Raw genomic sequence first — 18,051 nt, 5'->3', positions numbered from 1 at the left:
GAGTTGTTAGTTATGGTGCGCTGTGTGTTGAGCGCTGATCACCGGTGATCGACAGTTTGCGCACCGCACTTCTTGGCTTCCAAAGCCATAGCCTCGTATATACTTCAAGTATACAGGAGTGTATATAGGAGAAGTATATAGGAGGCTATATGGTAAAGCAGATGTGGACAAATGGTGACATTTCGTGGATACTATAAACACTAGCAGAATGAGTTTCGTTTTCACTTTTGGCTTTTCCTTGTGGTGGTGATTTATGAAGCCGCCTTCGCGCCGAGACTTTATCTTTGCCGCGGCGGACCTCTTTTGCAAATGCTCGGCACTCGCATTAAAAGCATATTTGGGTTCGATTTCAACGACTCTGAATGTGTTAGGTGGATGGAATGTGTGGATATGTATATATCTTGCACAGTTGCTGCTGTTCCTGTCTCAAAATCAGAGGGAAAAACGCAAAAGTGGTATGAGAATGAGGATGTTGAGCATGATATTGATGATCTCAGCAGAATTTCACTTATTATAATGTTATAAGTTATAATGTTAACTTATATGTTACTAAGTTATAATGTTAACTTATATGTTACTAAGTTATAATGTGTGTAGGTTAAGTTATAAGTTATAATAAGTATAATATTATACTTATTATAACTAGGGCCTGACTTTTTCGGGTTTTATTTTTGGCCAAATTCGGGGGGTAAATATCGGGTGATATTCTTCATTTGAAAATTCGGGTGTATTCGGGTTAAATCCCGTTACGGCATATTCTGTCGTCAGGAATTCGGGTGTATTCGGGTGATTTTTTTTTGTTTAATAAAAATTTGTCTTCACATGGAACTAATGTTTAGCAATGTTATCAAACTTTATTTTAATGCACGCTTATGAGTGTGCCACGGGACCCGGATGTTTTCGGGTAGATTCGGGTTAAACCCGAATTTTACAGATTTCGTTCGGGGGGTAAATATCGGGCGGATACGGGTTTAACCCTAAAAAGTCAGGCCCTAATTATAACTTATAACTTAACCTGCACACATTATAACTTAGTAACACAACTTATTTGTTCCTATATATATATTTTTATATGTCCCTATATTTTTATCTAGTTCTTTCCTTCCCATTGTCCTGGCACATCGTGGCCTTCGTTCCTTGTGCGCCAGGACAACCCGAATCATCAGCATCTTACATGTTTCGGGCATGTGTATGCATACAAGGAAAGTAGTTGAAAGAGTAACTAAGTCTGGTCACATTGGGCGCTCTAAAGGTTAGAACGGCGCTTGCTCAGTACGTTCCCCATCAAGCACCTCGCCATCCGGAAATGGTAACAGAACCGTAACGAAAACGAAACTGGGTGGCTGGTACCAGAAACATAAAAATGTTCAAGAAACGAAAAAAGGAAATGGTAACAAAAATACTGCTGTCACTGTTCCCTGAGATGTTCCCACCAGCATCTCTCCTGTTCGTATCATCCACCGCAGCTTTGCGTTTGCTAGACATTTTTGCGGACAAAAAGGTTGCATCAGTAACTTCCTTTGTATCCAAAGTGTGTGTGCGTTTCACGCGTGGGGGACCCCCCTCTAAGCGAAGCATGACGTCTGTCACCGCCCCGGCTGTTTGTATCGTCCGGAAATGCGAGATATAAATAATTAAATTAATTAATTAATCAATCAATTCATTCACTTTAATTTAAACATTTTCTTTAATACTCTCGTACATTCTTAAAAATTATTATTTGGTACGCTCCCTCTGTCGCTTGCTGTTCAAATTGTGTTAATAATAGGAGGTCCTGAAACTAGTTTTTAACTATAGGACCTCTACCTGTACATTAAATGTATGCATATTATTTTGTCAACAATAAACTCTATTTGACTGATTGATTGAAAAATTATAAATAAAAGATAATGTGTTCGTATCATCCGAACTATTATACGTCGGAAGAATAGGCATTCCAGCCAGGACAGGAAAGGAATTCGGATTGTCCCAAAATCTGTATAATCTAAATAATATAATAATAATATATATATAAAATAATAATATAAAAACAAATAATAAATATAAAAATATAATATAAAAAATAATAAATATATATAAATATAATAATAAAATAATAAACAATATAATCTGTGAACGTATCATCGAGATTCTGCTGTAACCGGTCTGATTTCGAAAAAGTAACTAATTATAGGTTAGGATTTTATTACATTATCATTCATTATTAATTCTAGAATTTCGTGAGCTATCTCTAACCGACTTAGTTGCCTTCTGAAGCAACTTACCCATGACTAACGTTTGTTTCAAGATAATCCAGTGATGGTGGAGCACGGGTCGTTTGCATGGACGCGTAGCGAGGACCCCGTACTGAAAGACATCAACCTGACGGTGCCGAAGGGCAGCCTAGTGGCCATTGTGGGAAAGGTGGGGTCGGGGAAGTCGTCCCTCATTTCGGCCATTCTCGGTGACATGGAGAGAAGGCACGGCACCATCAATACTCAGGCATGATGATTTTCGCTGTTCCCCTGCAAGAGTATACACGTTATCTTGTTGCACAATCTGCCGCAGCTAAAAAGTTTCTGGAGGAGGCTCCCCCTGCTTCTTTAAAGGCACGGCTACGATACGGCCGCTACATACGCGCGTAACGGCATAATAAAATGAATTCAGCAGCACGATCTCTTGGCTGCTTTCAGGGGTCCGTAGCCTACGTAGCCCAGCAGGCGTGGATACAGAACGCTACGGTTCGAGACAACATCCTGTTCCAAAAGGAGATGGACTCCGACCGGTACAACGCGACGGTGGAGCAGTGTGCCCTCCAGTCGGATCTCGCTGTCCTGCCCGGTGGGGACATGACGGAGATCGGAGAGAAGGTGACGGAACTGCCTGTCCTGAACAGGGCGTGTTACAGTCCTTGTTTTTATTTGCAGGGAATCAATCTGAGCGGTGGACAGAAACAGCGTGTGAGCTTGGCCAGGGCAGTGTACAGTGGGGCCGATCTCTACCTGCTGGATGATCCATTGAGTGCAGTCGATTCCCATGTGGGGAAGCACATATTCGAGAATGTCATTGGACCACAAGGGGTGCTTAAGGATAAGGTATGGAAAATATTATTGACGAATATATGACTTTTGGTCAGTTTTTGAACTTCAGGGCGCAGCTGCTCTTATTGGGTGCTCGATAGTGATAGAGCCCCAAGCCTTCCGGCATTTGCTCGAAATTTCGTGGAAGTGGCCTCATCTCATGAAACCGGCTGTTCTCCTCAGAATTGTCAGCTTGTCTTGGAAGACTCAATACCTTGCAGAAAAGATTTCAGTGAATCTGCAACATTTTTGTGGGTTGAACGCGATCAGTCATGACTGTGGAACTGATAATGCTGGCACTACACGGCTGCATGTGTTGCGACAAAAGGAAGTGTAATGACTGCAACGCCCAGAGAGATTGATTGACAGAGTTGAGTCTAGCTTTCTTTTCTTCTTTTTTTTTTTTTTTTTGCAAACGGAAAGTTACAAAGCGCTGGAAAAACGCACAGGATGAGTTGGTGTGCAACCTTAGGAGAATGCACTTTTTTTTTCTTTTCTTTACTTGCAGAGTACAGCAGAACAGTAAGTCCCACTTTGTGGAGAAGTAAATTATCCACTGTGGACAGCTATGGGCTTTAATGATAGTGAGGTTGTTTCCAAAATATCACAGCGCGAGACGTGAATTTCTGGTCACCAACTACGACAGACTGCCTTTGTCCGTAGAGTCTGCAAAATTCTTGGGAGACAGTGCCATTTGCAGTATTCTGTAGGAACATGGAAGCTTTTGATGGCTTAACCTTCCAGCTGTGGTGCTTACTAAAAAGACTGGTGACCCTCTGCAGACCCGTCTGTTGGTGACGCACGGCATATCCTACCTGCCACAAATGGACCTGATAGTGGTGCTGAAGGACGGCCAGGTTCAGGAACAGGGCACCTACCAGGAGCTCATGAGCAGGAAGGGTGGCGCCCTGGCCGAAGTGCTCGTTCAGTTTCTCAGCGAAGAGGCCAACGAGGACATGATAACCGCAGACGATGTCATGGTCGCTGAGGATATCCTCCGCCATGCGGGAGCAGATATTGATATGACAAGGTGGGTTGAGTCCCCGCCCCCCCTTGCATAGTCTACTTTGGACTAGGAACAGGTCAGAGCGACATACGTGATCTCTCCCAGGAAAATGGAGAGATCTCTCCTTACTAGGTCCCTGGTAGCACACTATGTTGCCGAAACGTTGCCCCAATGTTTTCTTCAAACGTTGCATAGACGTCGCTAATGTCCTCTTCAGGCCACGTTCTAGCAACGTTGCTATACAACATTGCGGCAACATGACAACTGCAACATTCCACATAAGGGCAACGTTATGACAACATTTAGGTAATATTGGCAAGAGGTTGGCGGAGGTATTTGTGCCCTATGTCCAGGTGAAGCTACTTGGACAGACCTTTTGTGGAAGAAAGGGCCTTTTGTGTTGTTTCTCTTTGCCCTTGTGTGGAGTTGGGTTCTGATTGCATAACTACATTTGCGGGGCAGCATGTTTTATGTGCTATGTATTAGTTAGTGGCGCCCTCTTGATACCGGTGTTGCTTTTGAGTGTTGCTGTCATTCCTGTGTGACGGGTCGAAAAAGGCTGTGCTGATGATGTGTCAGGCGTTAAAAGAGTAGACGCACAGCACGCGTCCTGTCAGTGTCTGTCTCCACGAAGCATAGCATTATGCAATGTAGTCGACTGTGGCTCTTTCGAATGTACCTGATTCTGCTCAGTCACTACCCCTTGGAATCGATTTCTGTCTGTGTCGCATTAGGAGTGATTGTCGAAAAGTAGCTTTTATAGTTTAAAAGGCACCAGAACAGCACAAACAGGTCACTCTGAAGTGTGTGTATGGAGGCCTCCCAACTCCTCGTAGAGTGAATTTTTTGGGACAAAGTTGGCGCGGCAGATTGCTGTCTGTGCTGCGCCACCATTTGTTCACTGACAACAACCTCGTGCGAGAAAAATACGCCGGGTGGCATCAGAGGGTCTTGCTTCGATGTCACCATTGCTAGCGCACAAAGTGAGTGTGAAATCAGTCTTTTAAAAAAATGCACCTAATTTCACATCTAAATCCAACAGCTGTCTAAAAAATTATGTTCAGTAATGTACCGTAAGGCATATTCAATACTACCAAAGAAAAACTCGTTTCTTGGCAGGGAATGCTTTGTGTTCTTGCCTAGGGGCAGCGAGCAGACGACAGTAGGTGGCACAAAATATCAGTGGAAGTATGCTTTAATTCATCCTGCTTCGCGTTCATCTGCAGGTGACACTTCCGGAATCAGCAGACACTGGGCGAAAATATCTCATGGCCAGATTGCTGGCGAGCGCTCACATTTTTCATGCCTAGCACCGGGTGAAGTTTGCCACAGTTTCGATGCACATTTCATTTGTGGACGTTGTCCTTAACAATTAAGCTGATGTTTTGCGTCCGTACTACTTTCTCCAGTGCACCGTGTAAAGGACACCCTGTACGACATTTCAGACAGTTATCGATCCAGAGCAGAACTTCAGATGAGATGTCTCTGACCGAGAGACGAAAGCTACTGCGCAGAATCTCCCGACAGCTCTCCGACAGCGGCAGCACAAATTCGAGACGGGCAAGCATTGCCTCGGAGAAATCTCGCCCCGTAGGCTTGGGTCCTCTCGGAGGGAAGAAGACAGTGGGTGAATCGCCAACCAAGTTGGTGCAGGATGAAGCTACTGAGACCGGGAAGGTAAGATGATCGTAACACGACGTGGTGTTCTGTGTCACGGAGGAATCAAGACTGTGCAAGTAGACGACAGGAAAACACGCTGACGGTGTCGTCTGCTAAATGCGCAGTTCGCCACTCCCGATATTCCGTACCGTGTCAATGCTCAACATAACTCGGGTCAAAACTTTGGCTCTGTGAGCAGCGTTTTCGCTTTTTCTTCCACTGGAATCTTCTGTGAGGATGTCACTCGTGTGAATACACAGTTTAAAGAGCTTATTCGCTGTTCCTTTGCAGGTGAAGTGGAACGTGTACTTGACGTACATTCGTGCAGTGGGTGTGATGTGGACGATATTGATAGTACTTACAAACATGGCCTCCCACGGCTTCTCTATTGGCTCCAACCTGTGGCTCATCGCTTGGAGCAACGATCCTCCGAACCCAGATGGCACTCAGGTCCCGAAGCAGCGAAATCTCAGGTTGGGCGTGTACAGTGCCCTCGGCTTTGCTCAAGGTATTCACCACTTTTTGTTCTTCTGATGCAGAATTTACATTTTGCTGATTGTTTATGTGGGCTGACACGGACATGTTTCGCAGTTACGGTTTGGTTAAGCCAATGTAATTAATCAAATTAATTAGACCGATAAAATTCACATAATTAAACCAACATAATTGATCAAATTAACCAGGCCAATAAAATTTACTTAATTAAACCAATGTAATTAACTTAATTAATCTAACTAGTTGCGTAAATTTGCAAAATATTTGGTTTTTACTCATAGTATTTTAGTTAGTTACTTTTGGACCCCTCCAGCAGAGGGAGACGTTTTCTTTTTTTTTTCTTGTACTGTCCTTGCTTACGTGATCGTTGTCATGGACGCAGGTGTGACCATATTGGTGAGTTCCCTGGGCCTTGCCCTGGGCAGCTTGAAAGGAGCGACTTTGCTGCACAACGGACTTCTCAACACTATCCTGCGATCCCCCATGTCCTTCTTCGACACCACACCTCTGGGACGTGTCGTCAACAGGTTCTCAAAGGCGAGTTCCCCTCGGGAAGGAAATCACGCTTGTGCTGAAGGTGTTTGGAACGCAGGATGTGGACACTATGGACCTCACCATCCCGACGACAATCCGCTCCTGGTTGCTGTGCTTCCTGCAAGTGATGTCCACCGTGTTGATCATCACCCTCAACACACCCATCTTCCTCGCCGTTGCTGTCCCCATTGGTATCGTCTACTACTTCATACAAGTACGGTCCCATTTTGTTGTGCGTGAGAGCACTGAATTTGAAAAGCACCTAATCGCATGAAGTGTGGAATAACTAGAGCCCCCTAGCTTTCCGAGTAATTTTTGCAAAACTGACCGTGTCTCGTGGAACCTGCTACTTCTCTCGGAATCACCCATTTTTCGAAACTTATTCGATTCCTTACAAAGTCATGTAACGATTTCAATTGATCTGCAGCATTTTCGCGTTTTAAACCCCGTCAGTGGCGACTGTGATGCCTGACGACACTGATAATGCTGGCGCTTACAAGGCTGAATGTGCCTCTACAAAAAGGAAATTTAACAACAGCGACACCGAGAGTGAGAGATTGACAGAGTTTAGTTTTCTTTTCTCACTGAAAAGTTGCAGAAGGCTGGAAAAGCACGTGAAATGAGCTCGTGTGTGATCTTGGAAAAAACGCTGCACTTCTTTTTCTTTTTTTTGTGCTTGTTTTTTTTCTTGCCCGTGGAATCTCTAGAGCCTGAAGTTTTAAGGTTTTACCCGATTCTTCCCCGAATTTGCACCCCGAATTGAAGGTTCACCCTTTAGGGTGAAACCCGATTTTTACCCGGCAAATTCCCCTCACTGGGATGCCTGCAGGAGTGCATTAACTTGCTTTTTTGGCAGCAAATGCGGTAACATCACCGTTTGTACCAAACCACTGCGGTTAGTTTCAGTAACTGAGCCCAATCTCTCCCCGAATTTAGCGTATCAGGAGTCGCACTTCACGGAAAAGTAAATTTTCCACGGCAGAAAACAGGGAGCTTTGAGGATACCATACCTTGCTGTCTTGCACTTAACCTTGAACGTGACAGCCTGCTTCCATTTGCAGTCGGTCTATATTGCGAGCTCACGACAACTCAAGAGGCTGGAATCCGTGACCAGGTCTCCCATCTACACACACTTTTCAGAGACCCTGTCTGGAGCGACTACCATCAGGGCTTACGCAGTCCAGGAGAGCTTCATGAGGGAATCGAACCATCGTGTGGATACCAACCACGTGTGCTACTACCCTTCCATCATTGCTAACAGGTTGTCACCACTCTTTGCCAATAAACATCAATCGTCAATCAATCATATGCATCTTTTCGGGTGATGCTCAGAGCAGGATATTTTCGCTTCATACTAAATTCCGTACGCATCTATGTCGGCCATTAAAACACATTGGTGGCACAGTAGAACCTCTCTATATTGTGAAGTTGCTTGGACTACTTAAAAAATTGGCTATATCAATATCTTAGCTGCATCAGTGGTTAAAAACGGGGGTTTCAACGCACTGGGACTGCAGATTTTACTTCACTATATCCGTATCTTCACTGTATCCGTATTTTCGCTGTATCCGTATCTTCGCTGTATCCGTATCTTCACTATATCCGTATCTTCACTGTATCCGTATCTTCACTGTATCCGTACCTTCACTGTATCCGTATCTTCACTGTATCCGTACCTTCACTGTATCCGTATCTTCACTGTATCCGTATCTTCACTGTATCCGTACCTTCACTGTATCCGTATCTTCGCTGTATCCGTATCTTCGCTGTATCCGTACCTTCACTGTATCTGTATCTTCGCTGTATCCGTATCTTCGCTGTATCCGTACCTTCACTATATCCGTACCTTCACTATATCCGTACCTTCACTATATCCGTACCTTCACTGTATCTGTATCTTCACTGTATCCGTATCTTCACTATATCCGTATCTTCACTATATCCGTATCTTCACTGTATCCGTATCTTCACTGTATCCGTACCTTCACTGTATCCGTACCTTCACTGTATCCGTATCTTCACTGTATCCGTATCTTCGCTGTATCCGTATCTTCACTGTATCCGTATCAAGCCTGCATCAGAGGAGACTTTCCAAACTGCGCCTTCTCTGGTACACACGTGTGCCTGTGGAGAATTTGGATGAAGCCCCATTCTGGTCGCGCTTTCGGTGTGCGGTATGCAGTGACGCGTCTCGGACTATTCAAACGCACCCTGTATTGAAGTTCAACTGCAGTGGAAAGCACCGTGTTTGGAAACTGTACGCTTATTGAAGTGGTACTTGTGTGGTTTTCCTTTTAGGTGGTTGGCAGTGAGGCTAGAGTTATGTGCCAGCTTCGTGGTGCTGTGTACTGCCCTGTTTGCTGTCTTTGGAAAGGAGACTCTGGATCAAGGTGCCGTGGGATTGTCCTTGGCCTATGCACTCTCTGTAAGATTTTGCTCCTCCTATATTGTGGAATGTATTGTGCTCAGAGCCTGAATCCTCGAAGGTTAAGTGCTTTTTGCAGGTTTATTGGGTACAAATGTGGTGTGTTTCTTTTTTTGTTTTGTTTTTTATCGCAACAGATGAAATTGGGTATCAACAGGGTAAAGTATAGTAATAGGTAGAAGGAGTAGAAAAGATGGTTATGATTTGGTGTTTGGTATTAGGGTTTAGTTAATAAAACCTATGTGGAGAAATGTGTGTGCGTGTGTTTTGTGTCACCTGACTTGTTTGGTAAGCTACCCGGTGCATTTGCAGGAGGCTATGGTTTTCTGTCTTCTTTTATGCTAGAATCATAATGTGGTGGGGTAACTGCAGGAAATGCCGGCACTCTAAATTTGTCGTCTTTTCGTGTGAGCACGAAACCCGAACTTTTCTTGAAAACTTCGAGCCTTCAGTTTAAATTTCGCGTTTCTTCCAATTTCAGGTCACTGCAACCATGAACTGGATGGTGCGCATGAGCTGCGAATTTGAAACCAACATTGTTAGCGTCGAACGGATAATGGAGTACACCAAGACGCCGACTGAGGTACGTTTCTCATTTAGCCGTAGAGATACGGGATTCAACATTGATACGGGAAATACAGATACGGGAAATGTACGGGATTTAACGTTGCCTTACCACATATTCAACACGTGACATCATACAGAACACTCAAATCATTAAATGTGTAAAACATCGTATGTTTCTGCTGCCATGTGAGTGCTCAATGTTGCGTCTTTTCATGCTCCTCTAACGATCAGTATTTCAATATTTCGTCGCAGATGACATGACGTTGTCGTCTGCTAAGTGTGTAGTATGCCATTCCCAATATTCCAGTGCCATGCAAATGCTTAACGCAAGACACACCTTAGGACCTAATAACATAAGAACTTGCACCTAGTAAGCAGTTTTTGCTTTTTCTTCCATCAGAGTACAGTTGAGCCTGTTTATAACGATATTGACAGGAACGCAAAATCTGATCGTTATATCAGAGTATTGTTAAAAATGAGCTCTCACGAAATTGATGCTTGGGATCGTATCAGCGAAGTATATCAGCACAAGTAGAACACTGCTTAACGTGCACGCTTGCCGCGAGCGCAAAAAAGCATTTTATATAGCTCTAAATTGACACAGCTTTGTGTCGATAGCTTTCTGAAGGATAACATGACCGGGGATATCACATGAGGCGCCGCACCTCAGAGTCCTGCACGAGCTGACTTTTCCGGGCCCCACCCGGGCCTGGCCCTTCATATTTTTATGCGGCCCGGCCTGGCCCAGTGAATAGGGCCCGGCCTAGTATTTCCAGCTGTGACGTACGCGTTTCTGGCGCTTATCAAACAAATTTATGGGTGAATTTATAAGGAGAGAAGACAAACATACAAGTGGTGGCGGTTGAACACCGTAACAGCGCAAGACCAAATTAAATCCAGAACGCACACGGGCATGGGCGTTATCGTTACTGTGCAAAGTTTTTGCGGAGGTAGAGGATGCTGTCGGCAAACTCTTTCTCCCAGTCCCTACCCCTCTCACCAAGCTTTGCCAACGTGATTGTGAAATGCGTGAGCAGCAATGTGAAGTGGCTTTGAGAATGTTCTAGAGGGTCGATTCATACGCATAATGCAGTGTCCTTTGCTTCTCTTTGCAAATATATGCGCAGGAATGACGCAAGCGCGTGATGATATGAACCAATAGTCCTCCTTTGCGTGGATTTAGCTGCGTGACCCGGCCAAGCCTGACTCTCAGAAACATGTTTGTCGGCCCGGCCCCGGCCCGGCCCGTAGTGCCGGCATATTTTGTCGGCCTGGGCTCAGCCCGGCCCGGAGCGCACAGCCAATAACAAGCCGGGCCCGCAGGCCGGGTCGGGTGCCCGGGCCCGTGCAGGGCTCTACCGCACCTTTCGAGATGGACAGCTTTGTCCATTGCTCGTCATTCAGTGCCCTAGTGGTGATCATTCTCGCTATCAGAACTGCTGCTGTTTCCACCATAGCGCTCACGGAGGCTCTGGAGAATGCCATTGTAATTTGCTTTCTGCGGAAAGCGCAATGTTGCCTTCCGATTTTCGCACGTTTTACCGGCAGCCAGGAGAATTCTGATCGCTATACGCGAGATCAAAGATCATAATAAACTAGCTCGACTGTATTGTGTGGGGATGTCACCCATGTGCACACACGGTTGGGATCGGTTAAAAGTAACGTTTTATTGCGACATTCACTGCAGGCCCTGTGGGAGACGAGGGACTCGAAGCCACCCGAAACGTGGCCACAGGGTGGTGAAGTGAATTACGTGGACTATGCAACCAGGTACAGGGAAGGGCTCGACCTGGTCATCCGCAATTTGAACATCTCCGTCAAACCCGGCGAAAAGGTGAGCCCCACTCGAGGCATGGCATGGGGACCATTATGTGACTGATTGTGCAGGTGGGCATCGTTGGTCGAACTGGTGCCGGCAAAAGCTCCATGATGCTGTCCCTTTTCCGGATCGTGGAACCTGCCCGAGGCACCATCTTAATAGACGGCATCGATATTTCCAAGATCGGACTGCATGACCTTCGTTCGAAGCTCACAATCATCCCACAGGTATGTTCTCCTCTGCAAGGACTGTTCACGTTCCCTACCAGAAATCCTATACAACACTCCCGAATGCCTGCAAAAGAGGCCTAAAAAACCAGCAGATACAGGTGCAGATCCAGTGCAGAATTCCAACACTGCTTGGAGGTGAAAATTCTGTACAAGTTCCTGCTCCTGTACTAAGCTATGTTCTTAGTTATACTTAGTCCTTTGTGCCATGTTGCCTACCAAGGTGAGTCAAACGTCGTTAATTCGAAATTGTGGATAATTCGAACTAGGTCCCGTCCAGCTCCCATGTATTTCAATGGCAAAAAAGCTCCCGACAATTCGAACCGGTGAGCGGCCAGACGGAGTTCTCAAGTTCTTGATTGTTGGCAGATTAGAGGCACCTAAAGCACCGTTGGCAGGTTGGGACCCATCAAAGCCTCGAAAATTTACATTTTTGAATTTTGTCGCCTGCACTTTGGGCTGTTTTTCCGGAGAGAAGTAAAAAAAAAACGAAACAAAAGCTTTTTTTCACCAAAAATTCTTTTTCCAGCGCTTCACGTCTCTACATAAGATTCAGTCAATCATTTCGGGTTTTGAAAAACGAAAAAGAAAGAAGCTACCTATATACTGAGGTTTATACAATGACATTGGTTCACCATGCATGCAGGACCCTGTGCTCTTTTCTGGTACCCTTCGTAACAACTTAGACCCATTTGAGGTGAAGAGCGACACAGAACTGTGGTCTGCCCTGGAGCTTTCTCATCTCAAGAGCTTTGTGTCTGGCCTTGAGAAAGGCTTGCAACACGAAGTGGCAGAAGGAGGGGAGAATCTCAGGTACGTCATCCTTCACGGGTCATCCGGGTGCCCAAAAGTAACCACCAAAGTAGCTGCTGCAGTAATTTTTAGGAAGAGCACACACACTTTGACACTGAAAAGTAGCGAGAGTTTTGTAACGCTCTTGTCAGTCAGTTGCCTGCTGTCTCGTGCACAGTGTTGGACAGCGTCAGCTGGTGTGTCTGGCTCGAGCCCTCCTGCGCAAAACGAAAGTATTGGTCTTGGATGAAGCCACGGCGGCCGTGGACATGGAAACCGACGTGCTCATTCAGCAGACAATCCGCAAGGAATTTGTTGGCTGCACTGTGCTCACCATTGCCCACAGGCTCAACACCATCATGGACTACGACAGGTGAGACAAACTCTTAAAGCAGTGGTTCTCAAACTTTTTTGGCCCGGGGAACCCTTTGGACCTAGCCAAAAGGACGAGGGAACCCCTGTTCCTAAACATGAGCAGTACATCAGATATCACGTACATCAGGCCTCCACGAAGAGGTCACGGAGCTTCTCGCTGGCACATTCCAGGCCTACTCCTTTGCCTAGTAAGGGGTCTGTCAACGGGTCAAAGCGCCCATTAACCCATAAGAAGAAGAAGAAGAACAACAACGGAAAGAGGCCGCGAACGAACTCCGCAGCCGCGGTGCCCGTGCTTCTGGCCTGCCGAGCGAGCTTGGGTGGGGGAATTGAAGTTCTGTGAATGGATAGGGGCCAAGGCGGCAGCCTTCTCGCGGAACCCGGGAAGGCAGTTCGCGGAACCCCTGTGTTCCGCGGAACCCAGTTTGAGAACCACTGTCTTAAAGGAGTACAGAGGGACGAAAAAAATTTCAGGTTAAGACGTCTGATGAAAGTGCATGTGTCATTTCACCGGGTGGCACGAAAGGTTTCGATGTGTGCAATTTGTTCCTCAGAAAAAAAACTCTCATAAACGTGCCTCCGCACATTCACCCTCAACTTGCCACTCCGTGTATAATGAGGATGAGGAGGTATGATGCCACGTCACCGATGACGTTACAAGGAGAACTCGTTCTGGTTCGCCGGTCAGTGGGGGTCAGCGCCTTGTCCCTTTGCCGCCGTAAACCAGTTTTGCCAGTTCTCTCGGAGAATTGGGGATAGAAGGAGCGACCGAATCATTACCGAGCCAGGAGAAAGGCGTTTTCAGAACCCCGAACAGCCGAGTAGCAGACGACAGCTGAGTAGCAGACAACATTTCCCTGGACCAATCAGCGAGTGTGATCCTTGTAGCCTCAGCGCTATCACAGGCAGATCACAGACCGATCACAGACCGATACTGCTCTCCGCCGCGGTCGCGCACGATCGCTTTTTGCGGCATACTTTAAATACAATTTCTGCGATAATTATGACTGTGTGGTGTGAATTACTTCGCATGGTGCATCTTACTGGCCTACTTAACAGTTTCATAGGAAGAAAACTGGGTGTTAAAAATGACTTCTGCGCTACCTTAAAGGGTCAGTCTGGAACAGTCAACTGATTTTGATGATGATGGTGATGATTAGACTGATTTTGAGACTAGAGTTGCAGTCCCCAATGCAAAGTTTCATCCAGAAGTTTTTGTGATGAACAATGAAATTGAGTGCCATGTTTACATTAATTGTCTTTCGGTTTTACGTTGATGTAAGCGCGAGATGCATTCTGTTGGTGGATGGTTTGTATGGCAGATGGACAAAGATGATTGGGCAGTGTTTTGATGTATGGTAAACAGTAATAGATAAATTTTCTCTCGCATAAGTGGCTTGATTGCTAGGCAGAACAGAAACCAGGAGCGACCGGCAGTCTCAGTATGACAGCGAAAGCGCTGGTTACGAAATCCGCTTATAAATGATTGGCTGAAAATTTTATTGAAACACACATTTTTGTAGCATTGGAGTACTAATGCTGCTGTTTTTACGTGTGTGTGTGTCGCGACGTTATTGTGTGTATTCTACATTTTTGTTAATAAGGCGGAGTTAAAATTACAGAAAGTACATAACTCCAAATGATGGCCTGATGCGCTGGCGGTGCATGCTATCTATATCGAAGGTTCATCATGGTTAGACGGTGTAGCATGTGATGCAGGAAATGTAGGAGGCAAGCATCAAAACATGTCCAGGCTGAAAATATATCTGTGGAGTGTTCATTTCGTCACCCACAACTCAACTCAACCCAACCCAATCGCAAATCCTGTGCGAGTCATTTTTCAAACAATCCGATCACAATTTTGGGCAATCGATCACCCAGTAATCAGTTACTTCCCACTAAGCCCAAGTCACAGGTGAAACCAACCCAGAGGCTCTGTCACAGCATTTCCTGTCCATTGCGCTTTCCACTACAATAACACAGATTCATTGTAATACCATTCCACACGTGCATTTTAAATGCCTGGAGATGCCCGGAAAGCCTCGTTCAATTAAAGTGTTGCGCACACTCATGTACTCCATTTACTGGGTGTTCACCCCATGGAACCCGAACATCAGTTTGTCTGCGTTACAGTTATGTATATAAAAAAAATACAGTATTCTAATACATGCCCACCTGTGCTTTACAGGATTTTGGTTCTGGAACGTGGCCATGTTGCAGAGTTTGATTCTCCGTCCAACCTGCTAGCCAATAAGGAATCTATTTTCTATGCCATGGCTAAGGGCTCTGGTCTGACGTAGGACTTCCTTCTCCGTAAGCTCCGCCCAACTGAGTGCCCTGGAAGAAGCCTGCCAGGAAAGAACCAAAGATTTCGACCGGTGGTTTTAGTCCGGCTTCAGCGACGCTGCTTTACGAGGAGCGACTACGTGAAGTGAAGCTGAAGAAGACAAGGGTGTGTGGCGGTGCGGTTACCAGGGCAACGACCGGCATTCTTGCTTCGCTCTGTCCAAAAATTGAACTCTGTGAGCCAGGGGCGGATTTTAACACTTCCCTATGCTCAGTGTGCGGCCTGACTATAAATAGGGCCTGACTTTTTAGGGTTAAACCCGTATCCGCCCGATATTTACCCCCCGAACGAAAACTGTAAAATTCGGGTTTAACCCGAATCAACCCGAAAACATCCGGGTCGCGTGGCACACTCATAAGCGTGCATTAAAATAAAGTTTGATAACATTGCTAAACATTAGTTCCATGTTAAGACGAATTTTTATTAAACAAAAAAAAAATCACCCGAATACACCCGAATTCCTGACGACAGAATATACCGTAACGGGATTTAACCCGAATACACCCGAATTTTCAAATGAAAAATATCACCCGATATTTACCCCCCGAATTTGGCCAAAAATAAAACCCGAAAAAGTCAGGCCCTAACTATAAAGGGTGCCCCATCAAAAACGGGCCAGGGGTTAAAGAAAAAACTGAGTGCTCTACACAGATGGAACTAACTGTACGTGCTTGGCCTGTTGTGTGGTCTATCCAAAAATTTTTTTTTTCATCGCCCTTTGTCTTCGCCCAAGTCGAGACTTTAACGCGAAGTTCGTCACGAATCTTATACGCCGCAAGTAGATGCCTCTCTAGGTTGCGGAGATACATGCCTTAAGTCTCCGCTCGTGCGCAAAAATGATAGGTTATCCAAAACTTTTGCGTCCATCTTGCAGCGCAGTGGGCTCAACACGACAGAAAGTCCCGAAAATAAACCAGCGAATAAATGAATGATGTATGATTGGAAGAATAGTGCGGATATGTATAATTTTCATATTAACGAGAAAACGCTGAGGGAAACATCCTGCGAATTTGGTTCCCATTAGCATTACCACTTCTGCATTACCACTATGGCTGTGCACGAGCCAATGTCGTGGTTCGTTTTTTGAAACGAGGTCACTACCACAGGCGTGTTGTACGTTTTGGATAACTCTGTGTTTGTTTGGTTGTTTGTTTGTTTGTTTGTTGATCACCTGTTGAGCGTTGAGCGACTATCTAAGCTAAACGAAGGCTCATCACAAATCGACCTGACATAATTAGGAAGTATGTCTGCAAAACAGCGTAACAGTTTATCATTCCATTTATAGTGCAAGCTTTTGAACCAGAACAGAGACTGGATACAGACAATGCAAAACTCCCATTGGAGCTTTATTGTCACATACAAGGGTTTTAGTTACGAACCTTGGGATGGAAAGAGGTGTGGATATGCCTTCTTCCAGAGGAGATTCTTGGTAAGTGATAGCAGTAGATGTGTGCATGCCTGAGCATTTGTGCTGAAGGGTCATAGATAGCTCGAGCATACTGGTATTTATTTATTTATTTGGAATTACCCTCAGGGCCCGCAAGCAGAGCGTTATAGAGGGGTTGGGCATTACAAAGATAACAAACTTAACACTTCAACAACACCAACAGTATTTCAGTAACTGGGCAAGAATACAATAAAGGACATTTTTAAGTATAACAGCTGAAGTAATTAGTAAGAAAAGGTCTCTAAAGTGAGTATTGTCTCGTACATATCTCATGTTGGCTGGAAGGTCATTCCAATCACTGATGGTGGAAGGTAGAAGTGAGTGGTGGTGAGCTACATATTGGACGTTCTATCTTGTACCAGTGGTCAATGCATGAAGGTGTGTAATATATATATATAATAATAAAGGTGTGTTTACCATATCTCAAAGCAATCCCAAATCATAGTGAATCCAAAAGTGAATGTGAACATGCTGTTTGTTTACCTGTTCTTCAAAAGTGTGAGTTCTGCTTAACAAAATTTTGCATGTGGCATCTACGCGTAACTTATAGTCAGATATGACTGTAATTGTTCAGTCGTTAATATCGTCCCTAAACTGTCCCTTTGAGCTCTGTCTGTGCCCACTTTTCTCAAGTGGTGCTTTGAGGCCCTGAGTACATACTCCACACAAATAATTTTGCTTTGGTGAGATCAGCACTTCTCCAGGGATTCTCAAAATTTATTTGTAACGTGTCTTCATGCAAGGAATAGAGTCCTCAGGAAAAGAAAGAGAGAATCACTCGTGTCATCACATAACAGTAATAGCTGTTATCCAAATTCAGTATCACCTTGGTATGCGTTTCTGTTCTGGTTACGAGCTCCGATTTCAGTAATATACCGTTTGTTTCCTTTCCCTGGTTCATATTGCCTGCTGCTATAACCTTGTGGTATAATGTTGCATGACTTGCAAATTTTCCAAATGAGATGGTCATGTGTGCAGTAGGACTTGCAACTGCCACTGTATGAGTACTGCTTGAGTACTGAGTACTTTTTGGCACGATGATGTGCGTGAATCTGTGCGTTTGTCTCTGTCTCTAGGGCTACTTATCATCGAAATATCGTAATTTTTTTTATTACCCTGGCTAGATTCAGTGCCTTCAACTGTAGAAGAGATAAAGAGAGGTAACTTGTGTGTCTGTACTCCTGAGATGATACAAGATACTCACTCTACTTGTACAAGATACTCGCAAAAAGTACTTAAGTTCAGCTACCGAGAACTGCGGAAAAAAAGTAACTGAGTAGAGTACCCGTAATCAGTAAA

General features: G+C 45.0%; 1 protein-coding gene across 3 annotated transcripts in view; it reads left to right on the top strand.

The window, feature by feature from the left end:
• Positions 1-17,173, top strand: part of LOC135401700 (multidrug resistance-associated protein 1-like) — a 34,649-nt gene extending 17,476 nt beyond the window's left edge. For 2 of the 3 annotated variants that reach the window (XM_064634232.1, XM_064634234.1), the window contains exons 13-28: positions 2,288-2,481; positions 2,673-2,849; positions 2,907-3,074; positions 3,842-4,089; positions 5,475-5,742; positions 6,016-6,232; positions 6,602-6,756; positions 6,812-6,967; positions 7,815-8,014; positions 9,052-9,178; positions 9,660-9,761; positions 11,433-11,579; positions 11,633-11,791; positions 12,438-12,604; positions 12,762-12,956; positions 15,147-17,173. In XM_064634232.1, coding sequence (XP_064490302.1) covers positions 2,288-2,481; positions 2,673-2,849; positions 2,907-3,074; positions 3,842-4,089; positions 5,475-5,742; positions 6,016-6,232; positions 6,602-6,756; positions 6,812-6,967; positions 7,815-8,014; positions 9,052-9,178; positions 9,660-9,761; positions 11,433-11,579; positions 11,633-11,791; positions 12,438-12,604; positions 12,762-12,956; positions 15,147-15,258 — 2,792 coding nt within the window. In that variant the 3' untranslated portion in view covers positions 15,259-17,173. The remainder of the gene's footprint in view (positions 1-2,287; positions 2,482-2,672; positions 2,850-2,906; positions 3,075-3,841; positions 4,090-5,474; positions 5,743-6,015; positions 6,233-6,601; positions 6,757-6,811; positions 6,968-7,814; positions 8,015-9,051; positions 9,179-9,659; positions 9,762-11,432; positions 11,580-11,632; positions 11,792-12,437; positions 12,605-12,761; positions 12,957-15,146) is intronic. The other variant, XM_064634233.1, reaches the window with a different exon arrangement.
• The last annotated feature ends 878 nt before the right edge of the window (positions 17,174-18,051 follow it).

Source organism: Ornithodoros turicata, chromosome 7, assembly GCF_037126465.1.
Source record: "Ornithodoros turicata isolate Travis chromosome 7, ASM3712646v1, whole genome shotgun sequence".
Classification (NCBI taxonomy): Eukaryota; Metazoa; Arthropoda; class Arachnida; order Ixodida; family Argasidae; genus Ornithodoros; species Ornithodoros turicata.
The sequence above is the reverse complement of the archived record's forward strand: the minus strand, read 5'-3'. Positions and strand labels throughout refer to the sequence as shown.